This window comes from Ochotona princeps, chromosome 8, assembly GCF_030435755.1.
Source record: "Ochotona princeps isolate mOchPri1 chromosome 8, mOchPri1.hap1, whole genome shotgun sequence".
NCBI lineage: Eukaryota > Metazoa > Chordata > Mammalia > Lagomorpha > Ochotonidae > Ochotona > Ochotona princeps.
This window is the reverse complement of record NC_080839.1, coordinates 59,143,403-59,165,818: the sequence shown is the minus strand read 5'-3', so window position 1 is coordinate 59,165,818 and position 22,416 is coordinate 59,143,403. Positions and strand designations below refer to the sequence as shown.

Sequence of the window (22,416 nt, the reverse complement as noted above, 5' to 3'; positions counted from 1 at the left end):
CCGAAGTTCTGCTGTGATAGCCACAGGCAGCTCTGTGACTGTGGGGTAAGTTTATGTCTTCACGGAGAGCTGTTCGAGAGATTAATCCCTTCTGACTGGCGGTGTATGCCTTTTACATTGGGCTGGAGATTATTAAATATACTAAGTATAATGTATCTCTAATTTACATAGAAATATAGTGTTAGAATACATTTTTTTTTTTATTTTAAAACATTTAGTTGGGCAATATAGAGTAAGAGAGAAAGTAAGTGAGAGAGAACTAACTCCCCTCTGCCAGTTCGCTCCTCAGTGCTTTAGCTAGGATTAGGCCAGGCCACACTGACCCCCGGCTCCCCTGTGGAGAGCTGGCACTTGATTCCTTAAGCCGTGGTCACAGCCTCCCAGGGTCTACATGAATAGGAGGCCGGTGTGAGGGGCTCAAGCCAGGAATTGTACCCGGGCAGCTCTGGTGTATGTGTGCGCAACAGGGCTCTAACTGCTGGGCTGACTGCCTGTCCCTCAATACAGGTTTTACATGCACTCATTGATTTTTTTGGGAGTGATCACAAATTCTAGTCTCCATGAAGAACCTACAGATTTATTAAAATAATTAATATCTGTCTCTTGCATTCATTTGCCCTTCTTTTAATTTGTATGGGAGTCAAAACTTGGTGTTCATAATTTCTGCTGTACATGTAGCCAGTGTTGAAATCTTACAGTTCTTCCCTAAGGAAACTGTGTCTTCTCTTTTGCATTCCTTAAGCTCTTATCCTGATTTATAATCCTAAATTTGGAAAGGTGTTTTAGAGATTGTCTTGTCTAGCTAATTAATTTTGCGAAGAATTGGGGCTCTGAGACATTGCCCAAGAAACAGCCACCATCTGGAGTGTCTGACTCCAGGCCTCGCCCACTCTCTCCCTTGGATTTCTCCATCTTGGTCAGTAGGGCAGAATTCTAGTAACCAATAGTAATACTACAGCTCATATTTCTGCAGTGTCTATGCATGTTGATGCACTGTCTTTAAATATTCCATCTAGTTTATTTCTCAACGCAACTTTATGAGATTGAGCTTAAGATAGTGTGATAGTGGATATAATATTCTTTTTAAAAATATTTTTGTTTTAGTGTCTTACGGTAAGACCCTTATTTAAAATGTGTGGTTAATAGGACATAGTATTTTAAATCTGGCATCAAGTTCCTGCTCTGTTACCAATCCCCTGTGTGATTTCAGAGAACTCATTTGTCTTCCAGCCAGTATTTTCTTCTTTGTAAAATAATCTGAATCCTTTCCAAGTTTAAAATAATGTGGTTTAAAAAAATATAGCCTAGGGCCCTGTGCGGTAAAATTTTAGCTTCGTGGCTAAAATCCTTGCCTTGTATGTACTGGGATCCCATATGGACACCGGTTCATATCCCAGCTGCTCCACTTCCCATCCAGCTCCCTGCCTGTATCCTGGGAAAGCAGTCGAGGGCGGCCCAAAGCCTTGGGACCCTGCACCTGTGTGGGAAGAAGCTCTTGGCTCCTGGCTTCAGACTGGCTCTGCTCTGGCCATCGCAGCCACTTGGGGAGCTAAGTAGCGAATGGGAGGGCCTTCTCTCTGTCCCCTTTTCTCTGTAAATCTGACTTTGTAATAAAAAATAAGTCTTTAATAGAGATATATAGATAGATAGACAGCCAGACAGCCTAGCCGCATATCCTTTCTTCTGCTTGACTTGTTGGAGACTTGTGTCTAAAAATGTTATTTTCTGTTTTCTTGGATACTTTTATATTTTAAGTTTATTTGAGAGGCACAAAGAAAGGGAGAGACTTTGGGGCATGGGAAAGGGGACAAAGAGAGAGAGGAGAGAATGAGAGAGCAGCAGGCAGAGAGACAGAGACAAAGGCATTTAATGGGAGCTCCCGTGTGCTGGTTTACTTCCCAAATGCCCACAGTGGCTGGAGCCAGGCAAAGCTGAAGCCAGGATGGGGAACTCAATCCCGCTGTCCAATGTAAGTATTAGCTGTCCTAAGTAAGTGTCCTGTCTGAACCATCACTGTTGTTTTCCAAGGTATACATTGGCAGGAAGCTGGAATTGGGTGCAGAGCTGAGCCTCACGGTCTGACTCTTTGACATGGCATGTGGGAATCTTTGTGTCTTTACTGTCTCTCTTAGACACTTAGAGAATTTGAGAGTTGTTAGGATTCATAGTTGCTGTAAATTGTTTCTTTTTCTTATTAAAATTGTGTAAGGATGCATGTGTTTGGTCTAGCAGTTAGCAAGGTGCTCAGCTCTGCCGGCTGAGTGCCTACATTGGCAGGGGAGTCCTGAATTTAGTTCTCAGCACTGGCTCCCCCCTGACCTTGCAGGCATTTGAGGAATGAACTAGTTGTCTGGAACTTTCTTGTCAAAAGAAAGAGAGAGAAAGAGGAAAGGAGAGAGTGAGGGAGGAAAGATTTTAAAATACTCTTTTTCTTCTGTAACTTACAACTGTTGTTTCTGCTAAGCAGTGCTGTACTGCCAGTATAGAGACACATGGCTGCAAAAGTCCACTTGGAAACTTCCAGAAAACTTGTAAGGAGAGCATAAGAGCATCCCCCCCCCCCAACAATTTAGTGATAATTAGTGACATAATGCTTCTTCTGTCTTAAATACTTACTGTGATTTTCCTACAAAGACTTTTTCCTAATCAGTTATAATATAGCCATCAAATTAGGAAATCAACATTGATACATATTATTGATCACAGAATTTGCTTGTTATCCCCAAAATGCCCCTGATTGCAAAATGATCTAGTGCAGCGTTGTGTTGTATTTGCTTGTCGTATTCCTTTAATTTCATTCAGTCTAGAACTGTCAAAGAAATCTGATCTTTCTTTCATATTTGTAACTCCCTTTTCTTGCAATGAAAAGGCTCTAACCTCATCCATGTGGGCACTTTTGGCTGTGGCACACATATGTATTAGTCCCTACCCTGGCTCTGTTGAACACAGCAGCTGAGGCCCCAGCTGCAGAAAGCGTGGAGATGTGGCCTATGTCGGTTGCCTGGGCCAAGCTCTCTAATGAGCCCTGTGCTTCATAAACATACTGATGGAGTCTGAGGTCAAACTACCAGCCCTACTTCTGTCAGTTTGTTCTGGTTGCCAGCCTGGGCGAACACTGCAGCACTCTCTCCCTCTATCCTCTCTGCGTAATGCTGCCTCTTAAATTAAAATAGATTCTTTAAAAAATAGTTTAAAACTTTTTAATTTGTAATTCAGAATTAGAGAGGGAAAGTGCATTTTTTTAAGATGACATTTATTAAGTATGTGTGAAAAAATAAAAGGATAAGTTTATTTGGTCCAAAAAATTTAGAAATACATGCATATTTTGTTCTGTAATATGTATTTTTTGCTAACTTTCTTTTAAAGAGAAGGAGAGACTGAAAGATCCCGTCTCTGCTGGTTCACTCTCCAAGTGGCTGCGATGGCTAGAGCTGAGCTGATCCAAAGCCAGGAGCCTTTTTTTGGGTCTCCCACATGGGTACAGGGTCCCAAGGCTTTGGGCCATCCTCGACTGCTTTCCCAGGCCACAAGCAGGGAGCTGGATGGGAAGTAGAACAGCTGGGACACAAACTGGTACCCATATGGGACCCAGCAGGTGCAAGGCGGGGACTTCAGCCATTAGGCTACAGCACTAGGCCCTTCACTAACTTTTTGATATGCTCTTGCCTTGTGTTGTTTGCTAGTTTACTTACTATATATCCTGAAAGTCCTTACTTCTTATAGCTAAATGCTATTCCGATATATGATTATTTATTTATTTGCTTTTAAATATTTTCTTTATTTTTTACTTGGAAGTCAGTCCTCAAATGGTTAAACTGGCGAGGGCTCAGCCAATCTGAAGCTAGGAGCCAGGAGCTTCTTCTGCTTCTCCCATGTGGGTACAGGTACCCACGGCCTTGAGCTATCCCCTGCTTTCCCAGGCCATTTAACAGAAAGCTAGATTAGAAGTGGAACAGGCACGACTGTCGCCCATGTGGAATGCTGGCACTGCAAGCGGAAGCCTAGTCTACTGTGTCACCATGCTGGCCCCATGTGATGATTTCTTTTCTTTTTTTGACTGCAAACTGAGAAGAAGTTTTGTTTGCAAAGTGAAGAAATGAATGTGAAAAGAAATAAGGCTCCAAGAGAGAGCTGGGAGGTGGTTGTCTTCTGAAAAGACCAAGAGAGGAAGACATCCTGATGGTTTGTTTCTTGTGTTGCCAGAATAATGATCTACTTAAAATTGTATTAAAATTTTAGAATCTCATTTTTTAAGCATTTCTCTTGGGAATAGCTAATCATGCTGCTGGAAACTAAAGGTTAAGGTGATTTTTAAAGCAAAATCTCAGTATCTTTCCCCCTATTTTATTCCCTCTGAATATGTAAGGTGAGAAGTGAAGGCACAGAATATAAGATAAAGTTAAGATAAAATACACATCTAACAGTAGACGTTGCTGTTTAGTGGAGCTGACCAGTCAGGTTTTAGTGAATTAAATGAAGTTAATATTAATTCAAAGACAGTCTGAGAGTTTAAAAGCACAATATCTGAAATACTGAGTTCCATGAAGAATAGATATTAATTATGAGTTTTAGCTTTAATCATGAAAGAATGATCATCAGTCTTTACACTTTGGAAGTGTATTTTTCTTTCATTCATTATGCAGTTGTTCTTGTGGACTGCTTTGTGGAATGTTGACCAGTCTGTTTTGGGAAGCATTTGGGAGGGGTGGTTCATCCGAGAATTCTTTGTGAAGGGATTAGCTGGATGAGATCATACACCTTAGTAGCTTAGTGTTTGTCAAACAGTCCCTTTATTATGCATAGCTTTCAGAAATCATTTCATTTCAGATGCTGCTTCTAGGTTATTATACTCATATCTTAGCTATTTGAGAAATAAATTAGAATCTGTCAAGCCAATATTTATTAGATTGTTGTCTGGTATTCAGAGTGACTTACATAAATATGGAATTATATCAGAGAGAGACAGAAATACTGTATCCACAGATTCGTTGTGCCGATGTCCACAATAGTCAGGGCTGAGCTGGGTCAGAGCCAGGAGTTTCAGCTGGATCTCCATTCTAGACGAAGGACTTAGCAGTTGGACCATCATCCGCTGCTTCTCTCTGGCTGTTGGCAGAGAGTTGAAGTGGAAGTGGAGTATCTAGGACTCAAACCGTTGCCTGTGGGACATACTGACATCACAGGCAGTGGCTTTACCTGTGATGCCCACGTCTATTCTTTAATTTCTCTCTTTAAGGGAGAAATTCTGCATTCTCTAACACAGAAGTTGTAGATTTTCTGCAGTTTAACTCTTACAGACCTGTTTGGTACATTGTATCAACACATTCTGTTACCATTTTTTTTTTTTTTAAGATTTATGTACTTATTTTAACGGCAGAGAGAAGGGGAGGGCCATAGAGATCTGCTGTCTGCTGGTTCCCTCCCCAGATGGCCTCAACAGCCAGAGCTGAGCCTCCGAAGCCAGGCCCTTCCTTCAGGTTTCCCACATGGGTATAAGAGCCCAAGTGTTTGGGCCATCTTCCACTGCTTCCCCAGGCGCCTTAGGAGGAGCTAGATTGGAAATGCAACAGCCAGGACTCATATAGGGTGCCTGCACTGCAGGCAGTGTGTTTACCCACTACACCACAGTGCTGACCCCTATCATTAGTTTTTAGTGACATGATTTAGACAGGTACTCTAACAGCAAGATTATCAGTTAGATGTCCTTGGGTTGTGTGGAATGAAAGATAACATATGTATCCAGCTTTGTTTTTGGAGTCAAGAGAGTGAGAATTGTTAAGCATTATTGTATTTATCTTTACTACATTTAAAATTCTTAAAAGTAGTGATATAAGTTGTGCTTTATATATTACCAGTTTTAACATTTTATTCATTAATATATTTTTTCTCATCATGGCTTTTTAATATCTTTTATCTTGCAGTGATGAAACTAGAGAATCTGTTTGCAGGTGATTCTGGTCGATGTTTGGCTATTCAATTCCATCTAGAAAGTGCATATATATTTTTGTATTATTATGAGTACAAAAAAGCGAAAGATCAGTTCAATATTGCTAAAGACATTGGCAACTTACAAATTAATTTGACAGGTAAGACTCCAACTTTTGTGTGTAATTTTTTTTAGGATAAAATAACAAATGTATTGGCAGGTTGTGTTTTATGCTGATATTGGATTTGCTTTATCCTATTCTCTCTATAAAAATAGATTTGAGGATTTTTGTTAAAAATCCATGCTTTCAGAGTAAATGTGAAATTACGCATTTTAGAGACATCTGTTAGTAGAAGATGAAATCTACGTATTCCAAAAACTTTGGCCATTTAGTGTTACTGAAGAGCAGAATTAAAAAATATATATATTTTTGTGTTGTTGTTACTTTATTGAGAAAAATAAAGGCAAAAAAAGAGAGGAAGGAGAGCTTGAGCAAGAGTGCTGTCTCGCTGGTTCACTTCCCGGATGGCTACAGCAGCCAGGCCTGGGCCGCGCCGACGCCAGGAGCCGGGAGCCGCCAGCTCTCCCGTTACCAGAGCCACCGCTGCCGCCCTGGGTGTCCACTGGCCGCAAGTTGGAATCAGGAGTAAATAATGAGATCTGAGTATCCTTCCTAGAACTTCCCCAAAAGTGCCTTGTTTACTGGATGTTTCTACAGTGCTTCAAAATACTGTCATATAATGGATACTCAAATATTTATTTTTTTAAAGATTTGTTTATTTGAAGGAGTCTTTAGAGAGAGGGAGAGACAAAAATTAGAGAGAGAAATCTCCCGTCTGCTGGTTTGCTCTGAAGGTAGCTGCAGTGGGTGGAGCTGAACTGGTCTGAAGCCAGGATCCAGGAGCATCTCCTGGGCTTCCTGCATGGGGTATAGGGACCAAGTAACTGGGCCATCCTCTGCTCTGTCACCAGATGGGTTAGCTGGGAGCTGGATTAGAAGTAGAGCAGTTGGGCCACACTGACATTGAAGGTGGTGCCTTTAACTGCCAGGCCACATTGTTGTTCCCTCAAATGTTTATTGAGTGAACAAATGATTTACATAATTTCTCCAAGGATTCTTCTGACTACAGAATATAAAATATCATTTTCTTTTGTTGTACTGCTCACTGTGATGGCTCACACTATAATTGACATTGCATAAGTTAATGAAGGTCTCACATTATCAGGGGGCCATGGCCTTTATAACTGTTTATCTTGGACTGAGCATTCTGGGATGGACGATCTTTGATTGTTGAAGTGATTAACCTTATTTGTCCTGCTTGGGCTAGTTCTAGATTCTCTCTGAGACCTATTATTAGCTCCTTAATTCTATGCTTTTTGTTGGGCTAGTGCTAGCAGTAAAATCCTGTACATGTACTATGAGTTAAATATGGCTTTCTGTCTGGTCTGGGGTCTTAGCCACCTTTTATTACATTATTTGTATGAGAAGAATTATTTAATATTCAGCTTATAAGTTTTGGAACAATGCCATGTGTATATTGGATTCTTTTCTATATTTGAAAATATACTTACATACAATATAACTTGTGAGGTTAGTTTTAGGGATTGTGTTTTTAATTATTTTGGTCCTAGGAGACTTTTTTTAGTACTGTATTAAAAATTAAGAGCACAGTTCTGAGTATATTCATCGTTGCTGGTATATTTACTAGGTAATCCTTCATTTTTTTCTTCCATTTCAGGGGTTAAGAAGTTAAAAATATATATGTGAGGGTTACAAATATAAGTGACAGTCAGGTTGTTCTTTTTTCTATTCAGCTGTGGACTTACTGTGGAAACAAAGTGATGTTAAACTCCTTCAGGGCTGTGTTTAATGTAACATGTTCAAAATGGTGAGGGGTGGTTAGGACTGAACCCATCATAGTTTAACAGCCGGACTTTTTGACCTGGTGTTTCCGCACAATAGGTGTTGAACTTTTACTTCTCTTTACGTAGTTTGGATTCAGTTATTTCGGAGACTGAGTGAAAAATGTTATGATGGTGTTAGAGTAAGACAGTGTACTAGGCTGTGTACCTTAAGACCGTGACTATCTCAGAACTTTTTTTTGTTTGTTTGTTTTTAAGGATTTATTTGAAAAGCAGAGCTACAGAGAAAGATAGATAGAAAGAGAGTTAGGAAATACGGGAAGAGAGAGAAAGCTGTCTTTTATTATTTGATTCACTCTCCAAATGGCCATAATTGCTGGGCCTGAACCAGACCAGACCAGGAGCAGCCGGATCCTGAGACACGTCTCCCACATGGATGCAAGGGTCCAAGGATTTGGGCCATCTTCTGCTTTTCTCAGGCCATTAGCAGGGGGCTGGGTCAGAAGTGGAGCAGCTGGGACTTAAACTGAACTGGCGTCCGTACGGATGCCAGTATTGGAGGAGTTAACTCAGTTTGTGAAACGGGCTTCAGAGACTGGTTTTAATCTTTCATATAAATGTAATGGCTCGTTTTTCTACCTGAAAAAAAACTTAGTTGGTATGTATGTATGTATGTATGTATGTATTTATTTAGAGGACGAGGATAGTTGATAACAAATGAATGTGTGGAATCTAATGTCAGAAATCTGGAGGGGAGTCCTGGCTGTGTTTGATGCCTTGATGATTTTATGCCAGTGTAACATCAGTGGACTTCAGGTTTCTTGTATGTGAAATGGATAAAAACACCTTGTAAATTCTAAGACTCTGAGAAGGTATTACTTTTCCTGTAGATCTAATTAACACATCTCTCAATATAATTTTATTTTTTCAGGTGCTTTGGGGAAAAGGACACGATTCCAGGAAAATTATGTAGCTCAACTGATTCTGGATGTAAAAAGGGATGGGGATGTTCCTTCCTACCATGAATTCAGTCCGGTGCCTACTCCTCAGGAACACTTGACTAAGGTAAGTAGGAGTATAAGTTACTGAACGTCCTACTTTTCCATTTTCAGTAACTGAGCACCAGAGAAACATTGAATGGCATGGGGAGAGATTTCTGTTTCTCCTTTCTTGAGCCTTTGGGGCAGGAAGACGCCATGTTTAAGCCCTTTTGGTTTTTTTCTTAACTAGAGATCCTGTCTTCTTTCTAGAATGCAATAAATGTCAATCAGTGATGCAGTTATTACCCCTTGAAGAACTAAAGATAGGGCAAACAATTTTTTTTTAACAAGATTGATTTACTTGAAAGGCAGAATTATAGAGAAGAGTGAGAGAGACATAAAGAGGAAGAGAGAGGGAGAAATTTTCCATTTGTTGAGACAATTCCCCAAAAACCACAACAGCTGAGGCTAGGCTGAGCTGAATCCTGGAACCCGGAACTCCATCCTAGACTTCCCTGTGTGTGGCAGAGACCCAAGTACTTGTTTCAACTTCCATTCCCTTGCCAAGTACATTTGCTTGAATCTGGAAGGGAAGTGGAGCAGTAGAACTTGAACCTGTGTGTGAATTGGATGCTGGTAATGCAGTTGACACTTTAACCTTTTATGCCACAGTGCTAACTCCAACAAAGTGATTTTCCTGGCTGGTACCGTTTTTGTCTTCTGTAGATACTGTTTGAGCATTCATGGAATTGAAATTTCTGGAGTTTCTTCTATAGATATCAAAAAAGATGATCTTTGGACCCAGCACCATGGCCTAATGGCTAAAGTCCTTGCCTTGGACTTGCCGGGACCCATATGGGCGTCAGTTCTAAACCCGGCAGCTCCACTTCCCATCCAGCTCCCTGCCTGTGGCCTGGGAAAGCAGTTGAGGACGGCCCAGAGCCTTGTCACCCTGCCCCCGCGTGGGACATGTGGAGGAAGAGCTCCTGAGTCCTGGCTTTGGATTGGCACAGCTCCAATTGTTGCGGTCACTTGGGGAATGAATCATTGGATGGAAGCTATTTCTCTCTGTCTCTGCTCTCTGGATATATCTGACTTTGCAATAAAAAGTAAATAAATCTTTTAAAAAAAAATGATCCTTTTGTTTTCAGTTTTAAGATGTGTGTTTTGTTCCCCTACAGTTGCTGTTATAGTGTATTTTTGTGACATCTGTAATGAATTTTCTAGCTTGAATCTTGACTTTTGATTAGTTTACCTGTCTAAAAGTCTTTTTCTTTTTTTGTTTTTTGTTTTTATTAGAAAAGCAGATTTGTGCCCGGCGGCGTGGCCTAGCAGCTAGAGTCCTCGCCCTGAACGTGCCAGCATCCATTATGGGCCGGTTCTAATCCTGGCAGCTCCACTTGCCATCCAGCTCCCTGCTTGTGGCCTGGGAAAGCAGTCAAGGATGGCCCAAATCCCGGCACCTGTGTGGGAGACCTGAGGAGGTTCCTTGGCTCCTGACTTCACACCAGCGCAGCTCTGGCCATTGAAGTCACTTGGGGAGTGAATCAGTGGATGGAAGATCTTTCTGTATCTCCTTTTTGCTGTAAATTTGACTTTGCAATAAAAATAAATAAATCTTTAACAAAAAATAAATAAATAAAAAAGAAAAGCAGATTTACAGAGAGGAGAGATACATAAAGATCTTATGTCTACTGGATCACTTCCCAAGTGGCTATAACAGCCAGAGCTGAGCCAATCTGAAGCCAGGAACTAGGTACCATGAGTTTCTTCTAAATCTCCCAAACAGGTGCAGGGTCCCAAGGCTTTGAGCTGGCCTGTACTGCTTTCCCAGGCTGTAAGCAGGGAACTGGATGGCAAGTGGGGCAGCTGGGATGTGAACTAAGGTCCATATGAAATCCTGGTTTGTGCAAGGCAAGGATTTAGCCACTCAGCCATCATGCTGGGCTCTAAAAATCTCTTTTTCATGTTATTATCTCCTGTGCTCCTGACCTTCATTTTTACCTCAGGCCTCTGTTTTGCTGCACTCCCTGCCAGAGGCTGCATGTGTGTTTATGGAACACTAGAATCCAATTTATTCTGAGGGTAATGTGGAGGGAAGGAGTCAGAGGTTAATCTGAGGAGTAGTAAGAGCCAGAAATACCCAGGAAGGCCATGGAAGGGACAGTGCCCATCTCCTGGGCTTGTGCCCTTGCTTTTTCTTTTTTCTTCTTCTTTTTTTTTCTTAAGATATATTTTGTTTTTATTGGACAGACAGATTTACAGAGAGATGGATCATCTGTCTGCTGATTCACTCCCCAAGTGGCCACGATGGCTGGAACTGAGCTGATCCAAATCCAAGGGACAGGAGCTTCCTCCAGGTCTCCCATGCAGATGCAGGGTCCCAAGGCTTTGAGCCGTCCTCCACTGCTTTGCTGGGCCACAAGCAGGGAGCTGGAAGGGAAGTGAGGAACCAAGACACAAACCAGCAGCCTTGTACCAGGCCCAATAAACCTTTTTTAAAAAGCTTTTTTTTAACTAGTGGTTGCTCAACTTACTGTACCACAAAGCAAGTCCTCTCAGGGATTTTTAAAAGCAGTGGGGCTTTTTCATAATAGGTTTAATTAAATACTACTCCTTTTTATTGCCAATGTCAGTGCATTGTTCCGAAATAGAGGAGACAGCTTCCATTTCTGCAAGGTAAATTGCGCCGTGATATGTTCCTGCCATTGACCCATTGGTCATACTAGACATTGTAAAGACCCTAAAAGGTGGCTTATCTTTATCCTCCTGGGCAATCTGTTATATATCATTCATTTGAATGACTCAAATTTAAATTTTGATCTAAATATTCTCCTTTGTCTCCTGCCAGAATCTTGAGCTCAATGATGATACTGTTCTAAATGAGATCAAGTTAGCCGATAGTGAGCAGTTTCAGATGCCTGCGCTGTGTGCTGAGGAGCTGGCTGTAATCCTTGGAGTCTGGTAAGTGAGGGACTGACTGCCTGGACTACTTTATGACCTTGCATGTTGGTCCTCCTGCACTTTGAGACTTCTTAAAGGTTCTAGATGAATGGGGACTTTTGTAATAGGTATGAAGGGAATTCTTGGGCAGCCAAGTAGGAATTTCATGTGGATTGATGTATACAATTTTCTTTCCTTTATAAAGGAAACTTCATTGGTTAGTCTTAGCTAAGAGTAGATTGGAATTTTCTTTTGTTTTCATGAATTGTTCCTTATTTATTTGAAAGGCAGTGATTCTCTCTCTCTCTCTCTCGGATTGAAGGCCAGAGTAAGAAAGAGAAAGAGAGGCCCCATCTGCTGTTCACCCCCTGCATGGCCACAAGCCTGGGCCTGAAGTCAGGCACCAGGTCTCCAGTTATCTGAACCTTCTGCTGAGCCTCAAACCCTAGCACTCCAGTATAGGATGCCAATATTCTAATTGGCATCTCACATCTTAGTCCAAACGCCTACCCCAGAGTAGATTGTTATTAAACTGCTAAAGATAGATGAGAATAACTATTTTTACCTTTGAGGATATTTACATGTCCAAAATAGAACGATTTTTAATACATTTTTAAAAACAGTTTTTAAAATGTTGCAAGGGCAGGGCAACACAAAGAACTTTTGAGTTTTTCCCATGCTTTCTATCTTCGTCCCTGAGTACGTTATGGGTTTCAATACTATTTTATGCATATGGCCACGGAACAACTATCAAAATCAGAAATTGAACAGTTTAATTTTTGCTATGCTTTAATTCTAGACCTCTTTTATATTTTGCCAGTCGTCCAGATAATCTGCTTTAGAACAAAAGATCCAGTTCAGATCTTATGTGTTGCATTGAATTTTCATGTCTCATTTATTGGTCTCTAACAGTCTAGAATTGTTACTCATGTTTATTTTGCTTTCATGATGTTTGTATTTGAAATTTACAAGCCATTTTTTTTTTCTCTTGGTGATTATATTTACTGTATGAATTGTTAGCAGGAAAACAAGAGAAATGAAGTGTTCTATTTCTCATTGCCTTCTAGGACATGGAACATAGTTTTGTTTTTTCCTAGTATTGGTACTGTTAACTTGGTTCGCACAATTGAAGTGGAAATTTATTTTTATTCTTGTGCAAAGACAGAGAGGGCAACCTCCCATCTTCTGGGTCACTTCCTTAACCCCTGCAAGACCGGATGGGCTAGATTAGGACAAAGTTGGCAGCTGAGAACCCAATGCAGGTGTTCTGCATGGATGGAAGGCAGTCAGCCGTTCGAGCTGTGACCCACAGCAGCCCGGAGTGCTCACCAACGGACGGCTAAAATCAGGAGCTGAGCTGGGACTGCTCCTCAGCAGCTGACCCCGAATGTTAGGGCCAAACACTCACCCCTAAGGCACTGTTTGTTTGGTTTCTGCAATGTAAAATGATTCTTTGTAGCTTCATAACTAGTATTTTGTAGGAAGGTAGTTAGATTATATAAATATCTGATTTTCATCAGAGATAGAATGTTCAAAGTTAAATATCTAGTTATGCTATTGAGAGCAGTTGAGTTAGCAGGAGGTGATTTAGGAAGGAGCAGGTGAAAAAAAAATTTTTTTAGCTCAGTAGAACTCCGTTAGTGTTTACGTCATAGCAGTTTACCTCTTATGTACTAGCAGTTCTGTTGAATTCAGTTTTGAATTCCCCTTTTATTTGTTTAAAAGAGATCATATTGTGGTAATTCAAAACATGTTTTTGAGGGGTCTTCAAGAAGTTCATGGAAATGTGTGTATTAAAAAATGCTTGAATTTTAAGAGATCATCATAACAAAATAAACTTATACTTTAATTATTTCTTCCAGAAAGTTTTTCAAGTACCTCCTATACCATGTAATAATTAAATCAGTTATTAGCATATCTATCTCTTTAAACTATTTTCTTTTTTAAAAAAATTATTTATTTTTATTACTCAAAATCTTTTTAATTTTTAATTTTGATTTTTATGGTACAATTCTGGATAGTCTGGGATTCCCCTTCCCACAAATCCCACCCTGAAGATTTATTTATTTATTTTTATTGGAAAGTCAGATATACAAATATACAGAGCAGAGGAGAGACAGAGAGGAAGATCTTCTGTCAGATGCTTCTCTTCCCCAAGTGACCACAATGGCTGGAGCTGAGGCAATCCGAAGCCAGGGCCCAGGGACTTGTGGGTCTCCCATGCGGGTACAGGGTCCCAAGGCTTTGGGCCATCCTTGACTGTTTTCCCAGGCCACAAGCAGGGAGCTGGCTGATGTAGAGGAACTGGGAAACTAACTGTTGCCCATATGGGATCCCAGTGTTTGCAAGGCGAGGCCTTAGCCACTGAGCTGTTGTGCTGGGCCCGAAACTATGTTTTCATTTTGGGAGCCTTTCAACATTATGTGTCAGTTTACAAAATTTTTGTCTATCTAGTAGTTATAATAGTTCTTTTTCCTGGTGTGTTTAATAAATAAGAGTTGATGACAGAGTAATTCTTTTCATTTTTTAGTGAAATAGCACAGGTTGGATTTCTTATTTTCCTTGTAAGGTATATTATTTTGACATTTAGTATAGGAACCACATTTCATTTGTTAGCATTTTAGGAATTTTTTTTTCTTACCTTTGGCAAACTCTTAGCTACATTTGTATATAATACTATAATATCACAATATGTGTCTTCAAATATAAAGATAGAAATTTACCTTGCTTTATAAGAAATTGTGGTTTAACAGGCACAACTTGCATTTTATAATTAATTTTTTGTTTTTGCATTGTAAAGCACAAATTTACAAAAGAACAACCCAGTGCATAAGTTAACTGAAGAGGAGCTGCTGGCATTTACATCAGTGAGTAACATCTTTTTCCTTTGCCTGGGTTTTCCTTGTTAATTATTTTGTTTTATTATTTGTTCTTGATTGTATAGATTGTTCATGTTGAAATACTGTTATCTAAGATTACAGAGGAAAAACTTTGAATTTCTAAGTCATGTGTGTCTTGCTGCTGACTGAAATGTAGCTGCTTTTCTTTATGCTTGCTAGGTTTGAGGGCAGTGGTCAAATATTTCGTTGTTTTGTCCTAGGAGTTAATCTGTATTGTATTGAATGAAAAAGCAAAGTGACAGACCGAGCTACCGAAGTCTGACTGGTTTGCATAAAACTGAGGGTGCTGCTTACGTGAGTAAGGGCTCAGACCAGGAGAGCACGAGTCCTTGTCATGCAGGTGGCAGGCCTGAATGGGGCTCTATACTTGGGTTTCTCCTGACCCAGTCCTGGCTGTTGCAGACACTTCGGGAGTAAAAAAGGGAATGGAAAATACATAGAAATCTTACTGTGTACTTTCCGTTTATTTATTCAACTGATATCTGTTAAATTATATATATATATATAATTATATAAATATATATATATTTGAAATATACACCTGCACACACATGTATGTAGATGTGATGCTCATTGTTGGAAACGCAGCTATAAGCAAGGATCTTTCCTTTCCTGAGTGGCATACAGGTAGTAAACAGAATGCTAGTTAAGGGAAATGCTAAAGAGAAACAAAGCAGGATAGGGGAGTGGGAATGGGGTGGGGTGGCTTTTTTAGAGGAGGTGCCCAGGGAAGCTCTCACTAGAGGGGTGGTGCTGGACACAGGTCTGTGTGATGTGAGGTAGAGAGGATGATGGGGAACCTACAGTGGCCATGAGCTTCAGTTGGTGGCAAGTGAAGAGCTGGATGAGTATTTGAGTCTTGGGTTTATTCTGATGTCTGCAGTTATGTTACTGCTGGTCTCCTTTGGGGAGTGTAGCTAATTTTAGGATTGGTGTCTAGCAGCTGATTGTGGTATATGTATAATCCATAGTTATCCAAAGAAACAGTAGAACACTCTTTTTACAGTCTAACACGATACATTTTTTAAAAAAGTATTTCTTGAGGTTGAGGCTATTTTTGTTTACTTCTTTAAGACTTTTTTTTTTTTTTTCACCTAATTTTGGCCCACTGTACTGGTGAGATTCTCCTGATGTTGCTGATGTCAGGTGACTGTTCCCTCCTGTCTTCCAGTGAAGATAATAAATTCAAGTTTCATACTCCCCCATCCCTCTCCCAAGAGACAGCATCATTTTTCTTCTTTGCTTTCTGCTCCAGATCTCTTTCAAATCAGAACCTAAAAAACTAATCTGTTTTTGGGGAAAAGCTATTTGATGGCGGTACCTCACCGTCAAAGGCTCACTCTTGAATCGCTAAAGGAAGAACTTTCTGTATGAGGAAGGCTTTTCAGGAGACCCTGCGTCCTTTCCCTTCTGCACTGTTGTCGTCTTCTCTTTCCCTTCTCTCTCTCCCTTTTCTCTCTAATCCCCCTCCCCACATTTTCTGTTCACTCAAATGAAGCATTTAGAATATGCCAGAAAAGCACAAATTAGGCTTTATCGCTGCCTCCTTTCCTCTCTGAGTCTTCTATTCCTTATTTGTGCCTGACTCAAAGGTGGATGAGACAATGAATTACAAGAGGCCCATGGATTCACAGAAGAAATTTTATGTATACAGTGGCCCTCTGTAATTCAGGCAGGGCCCTGCATCAACTCAAAATATTTGAAATAATGCATCTGCATTACATATGTATAGAGTATTACAATTTGTTTACTTATGATTCTCTAAGCAATACTGCGTAGCAGCTGTGTCCCTCACATTTGTGTCTTAGCAACAATATGTTATGTGGAGGTGCTACACTATTTTACTCAGGCTTCTAATGATTGGTCATGGGACCAATCCCCTGTGGATACTGAGGTGTGTTTGTGTCATATATTACTCTGAAAATATTTGATGAGGAGGATCAGTTTTAGGTGCTATCCCACTTCAGATCTCTGGAACTTCTGTCTGTGCCTCTCTTTTAGCGAGGTGTTTTTTTGTTTTTGTTTTTGTTTTTTTTTTTAGCTTATGCTGTAGGTAGTTAAGTGTCCTTTCTTTACAAGACTCTGATCCCTGTTTTTGGGGTATTTTACAGGGCCTGGTACAGTGTTTCAGTGCTTTATGAATAATTGTTGCTCAATAAATGTAGACAGAAGTAGAAGAATAAATGAAATATAGCACAACCCTGAGTGGGACTGATTTCCATCATTGTATCACGGTATTTGATTCTGTCACTGGTTTCATTTCACTCTGGTGCAGAATGAGAGAAGGGGCAATGGGTCCATGCCTCAACACTCAAAACTTGTCTTGAAGGTCAAACTGAAGAAAATCTAAGAAAGTCCTCCAGTGGTAGTAGTGGCTGGTGCACTCAGATCATTGAGATGTGCCAGGCCATCCAGTCACTGCTTTGTAGGAAGAGTTCCTGTTTGGACAACCTGAAGAGCTGAGAGCTTTTTGGAACTGGCTGTAGAGACAGAAGCAAAGGAGGAGAGAGGAAAGAAAGACTATGGTCTGTTTGCTGAGCATGCATTTTCCTGCCCTGCCAGCGCTGGGTGCTGGAACTGGGGCAACGACCTGTTGAGACTGTGAGGTATTCTGCTCTGTTACAGAAGAGCACGTACGGCAGACTGTAAGTGCTGGAGAGATAAGGACCATGGTTATTTGGCATTTGATAAATATTTATTAATTGCAAAATAAACCAAATGAATTTTGGTGAGTTTTAGTCAACTCTCCTGCAGTTTCCTTGAATGATGGCAAAATCTCTTTTTTTAGGGGGAGAAATTTTTGTCACTGGATACAGTATATTGAGATATGTTGGGAAAGTATTGTAATTCAGTAAAGTCAGACACTTGAGCTAAAATGATAGCTTTGTTTAATATTGTCTTTCTGTGCTGCTATTCTTGAGATACTCTATCTGCGTGGTTCAGGAAAACTGAGTCATAGCAAAAACACCCCGTGTCTCAGAGGGCCGTTCATGCCATATGGGCTTGATGATTTAAAATTAGCTGTGATAGCTGTGTTATTTCCTTACACATGAGCCAAGCCAGTGACATTCATAATGCTTTTAATTTCCTTTTATTGTTGAAAATGGGAACAATTTAGTTAATTCATACAGGTGTTTCAGTTTTCATTGGCAAAGGGTTTGTTTAAGTGTGAATTGATACTGGCAGCTTGCCTTCTGTCTGAAAAACCCAAGATGTTTCTGGAAATGAAGGAAGTAGTAAGACTTTTGGAAATTATACATTCTATTGAACGTACTTTTGCTTTCTACTGTTGATTTAAGCTATTTAATAAATGCTTCTTTATGAATATATAAATAATATAAGCAATCATTCCCAGTGATTTTCCAAAATTAATACATCTTTTTTTCTAGAGAATGCCTATTTCTTTTTCTTTAATTGGCAGATAATTATTAGACATCTTATACAGTGGACAATTATACATCTACAGTGATGTTAGAATAGATATACATTGTGCATTGATCGATCCCATCTTACTAAATTAAAATTAAGTCATGTTTATTTCCTAATTTTAATTTGTTAGTGTAACTTTGTGATTTAATGGTGGTACTTCAAATAGCTTGTTAGTAGAATTAATTACTTTAGAACACAGTACCTGTGAGGCATAACAGTGAGACCTAAGCAAGGTAAAACGAGGACAATGAAAACCATGGCTATGCATGTCGCAGTGAACTTGGTGAGAATAAACTGGAAAGAGAATGCGGGCTAGCAAACAGAGAAAAGGGACAAGCTGAAGCGGAAGCGGCAAGTGCCAAGACCTTCACGTGCTTACCCAAAACTTCATGCGCCGTGATTTCTCGGCTTCATCTTCTCTTCTGGCTCTTTTCCAAATCAGAACTACCTGCAGATTGGTTTGTCTTTTTTATCTGCACAGTGAACTGTATGTGGATTCTCGTTTATCAGTTTCCTTTCCAGCTTATAGTAACTGAAGCTGAATTTACCTGCATTGTAAACAGCTACCAAGCTAGACAAAATATACGAACCAGTAAGCTATGAAACGGGTAACCCATAGGGAGCAGGTTGCTGAGCTCAGGAATGCAACATGTATTTCAAATGGGAACAATACAGTTCACCTCAGTAAAACAGTAAAGGAGAAAAGCCAAGTGATCGTCTTCCTCAATACAAAAAAGCAGCACCCTTTCATTGTAAGAACTCGTACTGAACTTGGAACAAAAGAACTTATCAACCTAATACCGTGCATCTGTGAACAATCTATAGCTGGGCCCAGCATGTGGCACAACACGTAAGGCCACTGCCTGCAAAACCAGCACCCGTACAAGTGCTGCTTCGTGTGTGACTGCCCCGCTTCTGATTCAGTTCCCTGCTAATGGCCCAGGAAAAGTAGAGGAGGGTTGCCCAAGTGCCTGGGCCCCGCTGCCTGTGTGTGGTACTCGGGTGAAGTTCCTGGCTCCTGAGCTTGGCTTGGCCCAGGATTGGCTGTTGCAACTATCTGGAGAGCAAGTGAGCAGACCAAAGATCTCCGTCTCACCCTCTCTGTGACATTGTGACTTTCTGACTGAATAAGTAGATATTTTTCAAAAAAACCTGTGAAATTACTGATGATCTGCAATCTTTCTTTCCTTTATTCAGGAAAAAGGCAAAATTGTGTACTTTCTTCTTTTGTATTTTCCATTGAACTAGAAATCCCAGCAAATATGAAAGATGTCGATGATGCATAGATTGGAAGGGAAGGTAGAAAACTGTCTTTTCATAGAGACAATACGATTGTGCAGGAAAAAAAAAGCAAATAACTATCAGCTAACGAGCTGGGTTCTAGAAAAGCACATCAGCATAACCAGGTTTATTTTTATTTTTATTTTTTTTTTTAATTATTTATTATTTAACTTCAGTAATTACATTGTATTATGTGACACAGTTACATAGATACTTGGGTTCTCCCCACCCCTCCCCAAACCCTCCCACCATGGTGGATTCCTCCACCTTGTTGCATAACCATAGCTCAAGTTCAGTAGAGATTTCCCCATTGCAAGCGTATACCAAACATAGAGTCCAGTATCTTATTGTCCCGTCAAGTTCAACGGCTTCTTAGGTATACCCTCTCTGGTCTGAAGACAGAGCCAGCAGAGTATCATCCCAGTCAATTGAAAGCTCCAACATACCATCAGCAAAAATTTACATCATTATGGAATTAATTGACATAGTAATGAGTAACCAATATAATGCTAAGGGAAATGAGCCAATCCCAAAAGGTTAAATACCACATGTTTGCCTTGATTTAAGATGATATGATGTTATGTATAACATGTTATGTTTTGAATGTTATATGTTGTGTATAAACTAAAATTGAAGTATAGGTGAGGTGGTCACAGAAGGTGGCTGGGAACTCGCATTTACTTTTAACCAGGTTTATTTTTATGTGATGCTGAACTTTTGAAGCACCTTAGCTTTTAGGAAAGTCAGATGTTCAATGATCAGTGTGAGTGGAGTGCGTGATCTGGACACTGCAAAGAGCAGGAAACAATGAGGCGAGCTGAAGCTGTACGTGACGGAGGAGTTTTATCATGTTCATGGGTTAGGAGGCTCAGTGTTGCTGAATTCACAACTCCTTCCAAACTGAGCTTTAAAGCAGATCCAATTGCATTGAAATCCCATTGGGCTATTTTTTTTTTTTCTTTACAGAATTTGACAAGCTGGTTCAGAAATTTGGAGACTTTCTACTTGTTTTATAGTGGCTAAGTAAGCTTTGATTGGAACCGCCCTGTTGTAGTTAAAAAGTACTTATTATGGGAAAAATGCAAATCCCCAAACTTCCAATTACCTGATGTCTTTTAAATATCTAGAGGATTCTGGAGATGATGTTTTTGAAAGTTTTGGCTTGGAAGAAGGGATTGACATGCATGATTTTCTTTCATTGTTTCCAACCTGTGAGTAGGTTTTAGTCTGTTAGATTCAGGGTAACAAATGCTCCAGTAGTAATTCAGCAGTCCTAACACAGAGTTTGGAGTTACCTTAGATACAGGAATGTGAATGGGAAACATCTTTTCAGGAAAGGGTCACAGATGAGGATTCTTGCTTTTTTTTTTTTTAAATCAATTTGCCTTGTAAGTGCAAGTCTATTTTTTTAAAGATTTATTTATTTGTATTATAAAGTCAGATATATATAGAGGAGGAGAGACAGGAAGATCTTCCTTCTAATGAATCACTCTGCAAGTGGCCACAATGGCTGGAGCTGAGCCAATCTGAAGCCAAGAGCCAGGAGCTTCTTTTGGGTCTCCCACGCAAATACAGGGTCCCACTGCTTTGGGCCATCCTCTACTGCTTTCCCAGGCCACAAGCAGGGAACTGGATGGGAAATGGGGCTGTTCGGATTAGAACTGGCGCCGATATGGGATCCTGGTGGGTGCAAGGCGACGACTTGTGCTACTAAGCTATGGCACCCCGCCCGATCCTTGCATTCTGCATGTAAATGGTTCCAGTTCTGGGGTCACCACTGAGTCATGCATGTATAAGGCGCATTCTAAATAGATTAAGCATAGAAGAACTCACATAATATTTGAGCAGTCATCTGAAAATTTGTAAATGCATCTTCAGTTAAGCTGAGTTTTCTTTTTTTTTTTTTTTAATTTATTACAAAGTCAGATATACAGAGAGCAGGAGAGACAGAGAGGAAGATCTTCCGTCCGATGATTCACTCCCCAAGTGAGCCGCAACGGCCGGTGCTGTGCCGATCCAAAGCCGGGAACCAGGAACCTCTTCCGGGTCTCCCACGCGGGTGCAGGGTCCCAATGCATTGGGCCGTCCTCAACTACTTTCCCAGGCCACAAGCAGGGAGCTGGATGGGAAGTGGAGCTGCCGGGATTAGAACCAGCGCCCATATGGGATCCCGGGGCGTTCAAGGTGAGGACTTTAGCCGCTAGGTCACGCCGCTGGGCCCGAGTTTTATGTTTCAAAAACAAGCCTAAGCATTAGAACAGTACCATTAATTCACAATCTTTACAGTGTAACATCTACAGCTGCTCAGCACATGAAGAATGAAGACAATGTGAACCACTCACAAGAGAACAAATAGGCTAAATCCAGGGAGACCTAGACTTTGGAATTAGGGGGATGAGAGTAAACAAAACAAAAAACTTGAAACTGCGCTCAGTGACACAGGGAGGGTGTTCTAATGCTCAAAAATGAATTGGCAGAGAAGATTAGGAGCTATAGAAAATATAAATTGTAATTGTAGAAACAAATAAATGTGAAATAAAGATGACCGTGGTTGAGATTAGCCATTTAATGAGAATGGGGAGGAAAGACAGAGACTTCCAGGAACTGCTCAAGTCTGATGAATAGCTTCAACAAAAAGATGGAAGTGATCAACTGGGCTTTGTAGACATGTGGGTAGGAGTTGAAAAACCCAGTGTACATGTGATTGGAATTTCAGAAGAGAGAAAGAGCAGAAAGAAGCCATTGAAGAGATCTTAGTTAAAGTTTGCAATATGTGCGGATATCATATTGATGGAATCTAGAAGCCCAGTGAAGGCTAAGGAAGATCAAACAGAAAACCATAATTTTGTGTATCTACTCTATATGCTGAAAGCAGACAAAAAACTGACACATTAAATAAGGAGAATTTGATTGCAGAAACTTTGATCTCTTATCAGAAACTTTCAAGGTTAAAAGACAGTGGAACATAAATTTTTAATTTCTAAAAGAAAATGCATCAACCCAGAATCATATGTGATTAAAAAATACCATTAAAGAATTATGACCAACAGGAAATTATTTTCAGATAAAATAAAAATGGCAAGAATTTGTTGTC

General features: G+C 40.2%; 1 protein-coding gene across 1 annotated transcript in view; it reads left to right on the top strand.

The window, feature by feature from the left end:
• Window positions 1–22,416, top strand: part of TTC27 (tetratricopeptide repeat domain 27) — a 148,294-nt gene that overhangs the window by 18,796 nt on the left and 107,082 nt on the right. The window contains exons 6-9 of the mRNA XM_004582722.2: window positions 5,922–6,086; window positions 8,721–8,854; window positions 11,621–11,733; window positions 14,513–14,579. Coding sequence (XP_004582779.2) covers window positions 5,922–6,086; window positions 8,721–8,854; window positions 11,621–11,733; window positions 14,513–14,579 — 479 coding nt within the window. The remainder of the gene's footprint in view (window positions 1–5,921; window positions 6,087–8,720; window positions 8,855–11,620; window positions 11,734–14,512; window positions 14,580–22,416) is intronic.